Genomic DNA, 3,345 nt, shown 5'->3' on the forward strand with positions numbered 1-3,345 from the left:
AAAAATTAGGTACAGTCTACTTACGTGAGAAATTTTTTGACCCGTATTTTCTGATTTCTCGATTTATAATTTTTGTAGGCCCTGCGGCTCCTTGATATTGACCATAAAATTTCGTTTTGAGCAAATATCTCCGAAACTGTAACCCGTAAACAAGACAATAAAGATGTGGACCAATTGATAAACTTTTAACAAATGTTTTCTTCCTTTAATTATTAATTTCTACAAAAAATCTCGTTTATGATACTTTCTTTAGAAGGTAAACGGATAATTGAAAATTTTTTAAATTACATAATTTATTAAAATCCTTGAGAGAAAATAAGGTGACAGCGAAATCACGAATTGACAACTATCACTCAATCTTTTGAATTATCTTCACAGCTACCATTTACATTTCATGAATTTATACTTTTTCAAGTTTGTCAATGGTAGTACACTGCATCTTTAGCAACGTTTTCTGTAAAATTAAACTTCAAATGAAAAAGTAAAGAATAAAATTCAAATACATGGAAAAACTATTGTATTAATAATGTTCATATAGACTATCTACAACCCCATATAAATTTTATTAATGTCGCCTTTACGTTTTCGAAGATATTTGCAAAATACAAAGTTGTAAGCCCAATTTCAAGGGGCCCCAAAAAATAAAACATTGGGAAAACAAAAAAATACGGTCGAATAATTTCTCACGCAGATAATATACCCAATTGCTTTCCTAGTATTTCTCAACTACTCAGTATATTTAGATATTTTCTCCTAGTAAAGTTTCAGTGAAAAATTTGTTGTGCATAAAAAAATTGTGTAAACGTCAAGCAGAGAAACAAATGATTGAAAATGTGAATTTGCTTTCTAATAGCGATGTTATTTATATAACGTAACAAAAACAAAGGAAGACAAATAGACTATAGGCATGTTATCTTTTATTTTCGAGTAAAGAACGCCAAAAATAATTTATTAAATATTTCTCATATGAGGTAATTCAAAAATTTCCAAACAAATTTATCAATCTGTTAATAAATTACTCAATTGTTATTTAAAATATTTATTATTAAATATTGTAAGAGTTGAATAATAAAGAGCAAATATAAATACATTCATTATATAATTATATAATTTTACATTTATTATATTATATTATTCGATAGTAGTAAATAATTAATTATACATATACAGTGTGTCCAATGAAGTCGGCACCATATGGGATACTTTTTTATTATTGGTTATATTAAAAAAAGTTAATCTTGATAAACTGCATGGCCTAAAACCCAAAATGAAATAATCAGATTTCAATTTTTTCCAGTCGTATACGAGGTTTGTCGAAAAATGTAAATTTTGTCCAAAAGTAAAGTACCTTTATTTTTTACAATATCGACAATCGTTATTAAGCTTAGTTGATCCTAATAGAAAACTACGCTCAGGTATCCAATATTATCCATCTACCATTAAAAAACGGATTTTGTTATTTTTACAAACACTTCTCTGTATTACCATCGACAATTTACGTCTAGAGATCGACATTAAATCTAGGATGCATTGACGAACAAATTAATTCAATACAATACCTAAATGTTTTATGATTTGCAAAATTAAATTATAATTTATTTGTTTGTTTCATACTATGTATATATACCCAAAAATTATTAAAGATTATTTTTAATTGTAGATGGACAATATTGGAAATCTGACCGTAGTTTTCTATTAGGATCAACTTTTCTTAATAACGATTGTCGATATTGTAAAAAATAAAGGTACTCTTGAGCAAAAACATTTTTCAACAAACCTCGTATACGACTGAAAAAAATTGAAATGTGATTATTTCATTGGCTTTTAGGCCTTTTTATTAAGAATAACTTTTTGTCATAAAACCAATAATAAATGTAAAGGTATGTATCACCTTACCTTTTGTTAATAATAATTATTCATTTAAATGTAAATATTTTTTATAAGCTCTTGATATAGTTTAAGCAAGTTTTAATTTTTAGGAGTAGTGGGGGCCATTGATGGAACGAATATAAAATTCAAAGCCCCCCTTGAGCAGCAAGATAGCTACATCGATAAAAACGATACTCATAGTATTAAGCTCCAAGCAATATGCACATCACAAAAAATTTTTATCAATATAATGGCTGGTTTCCCAGGATCCGCTCATGATTCTCGGGTAATTATTCTTTTCCTGTGTATAGGTATATAGTCATGTACGTATATAAAAAGGTCTTAAAAGGCTGCCCCTTTGGAACTTTATGTTACAAGTATACCTATACAGAACCGTCTATGTCAATAATGAGGTATCTGTTGCCAAACTGGTTTGGATTTTAGCAGTAATTGAGGGGAATAACTTAAAATAACCTAAGGGTGGGGTACTACGTTAATATGCACATGACTCTAACTATATTTGAAGTTCAAAATTTCCGTGACTCATATCATAAGGCACATTCTGTTAATTTTGAAAAAAAGTTTCAGTACTATCTTTACAGGTCTTTAAAAATTCAGAAATTTACCAGGAACTATTAAGAGGGAACAAAAGAAAGTATTTTCCTACAGAAAATTATCATCTTATTGGTGACAAAGCTTACCCATTAATGGATTGGCTAATGAAACCTTATTTAGGGTAAAATCCTTTTTTTATAATAATTATTGAACACATGTAAATGGTATTTCTTTTTTTAGAGATGATAGACATCTGACGAGACAACAAAGAGCTCACAATTTAGCACACAGTCAGACAAGAATACGGATAGAACATTGTTTTGGACTTTTAAAAGGCAGGTGGCTCATATTACAATATGTGAATGTAAGGACAATAGAAAAGGCTGTGAAAATAATTACTGCATGTTGTGTGTTGCATAACTTCTGCTACTTAAATGGAGACACGTGGGATGAAGGATTAATTGATGAGGATGAGACCGATGGTGAATATGATGGTGATGTGGAGCAGACTGGGATGAAAAAAAGGGGTCAGATTTCTCAATTATTTAGAAAACTTTTTGTGCTTTGTAATAATAGATATGAATAAACAGATTGAAATCAAGTACTTGTTCGACTTTAATGATGGATAATAATTTATAAAAAAGGGGGATGAGTTAAGTTCAATAAAAGCGTAACATTGCTAATAAGATATAATTGGTGCTATATATCAAACTTACACCATTAAACAAATATTCATATATATGTATAAACAAAACAAACATTGAACTTCGTGCAGACATAAATATTGCACCAAATAACAAAACGAGTATTAAGCTTTAAGCGAAACAAATGTTATTAAACAAATTAAATCACTCTTCTTAGGAACTATTGACAAAAATAATTGATCTATATGTGTAAAGCTAAACAAAAAAAAAAAAAAAA

The 3,345-nt window shown here is 28.5% G+C and overlaps 1 protein-coding gene across 1 annotated transcript in view; it reads left to right on the top strand.

The window, feature by feature from the left end:
- Nucleotides 1-1,979: 1,979 nt before the first annotated feature.
- The window catches only part of LOC108912074 (protein ALP1-like), a gene marked incomplete at its 5' end in the record, with an annotated part of 3,491 nt that continues 2,125 nt past the window's right edge, over nt 1,980-3,345 (top strand). Inside the window, 3 exons of the mRNA XM_023456764.1 lie at nt 1,980-2,155; nt 2,472-2,605; nt 2,665-2,951. Coding sequence (XP_023312532.1) covers nt 1,980-2,155; nt 2,472-2,605; nt 2,665-2,951 — 597 coding nt within the window. The remainder of the gene's footprint in view (nt 2,156-2,471; nt 2,606-2,664; nt 2,952-3,345) is intronic.

The sequence above is a fragment of the Anoplophora glabripennis genome, unplaced genomic scaffold (assembly GCF_000390285.2).
Source record: "Anoplophora glabripennis isolate ALB-LARVAE unplaced genomic scaffold, Agla_2.0 scaffold2612, whole genome shotgun sequence".
NCBI classification, from domain to species: Eukaryota; Metazoa; Arthropoda; class Insecta; order Coleoptera; family Cerambycidae; genus Anoplophora; species Anoplophora glabripennis.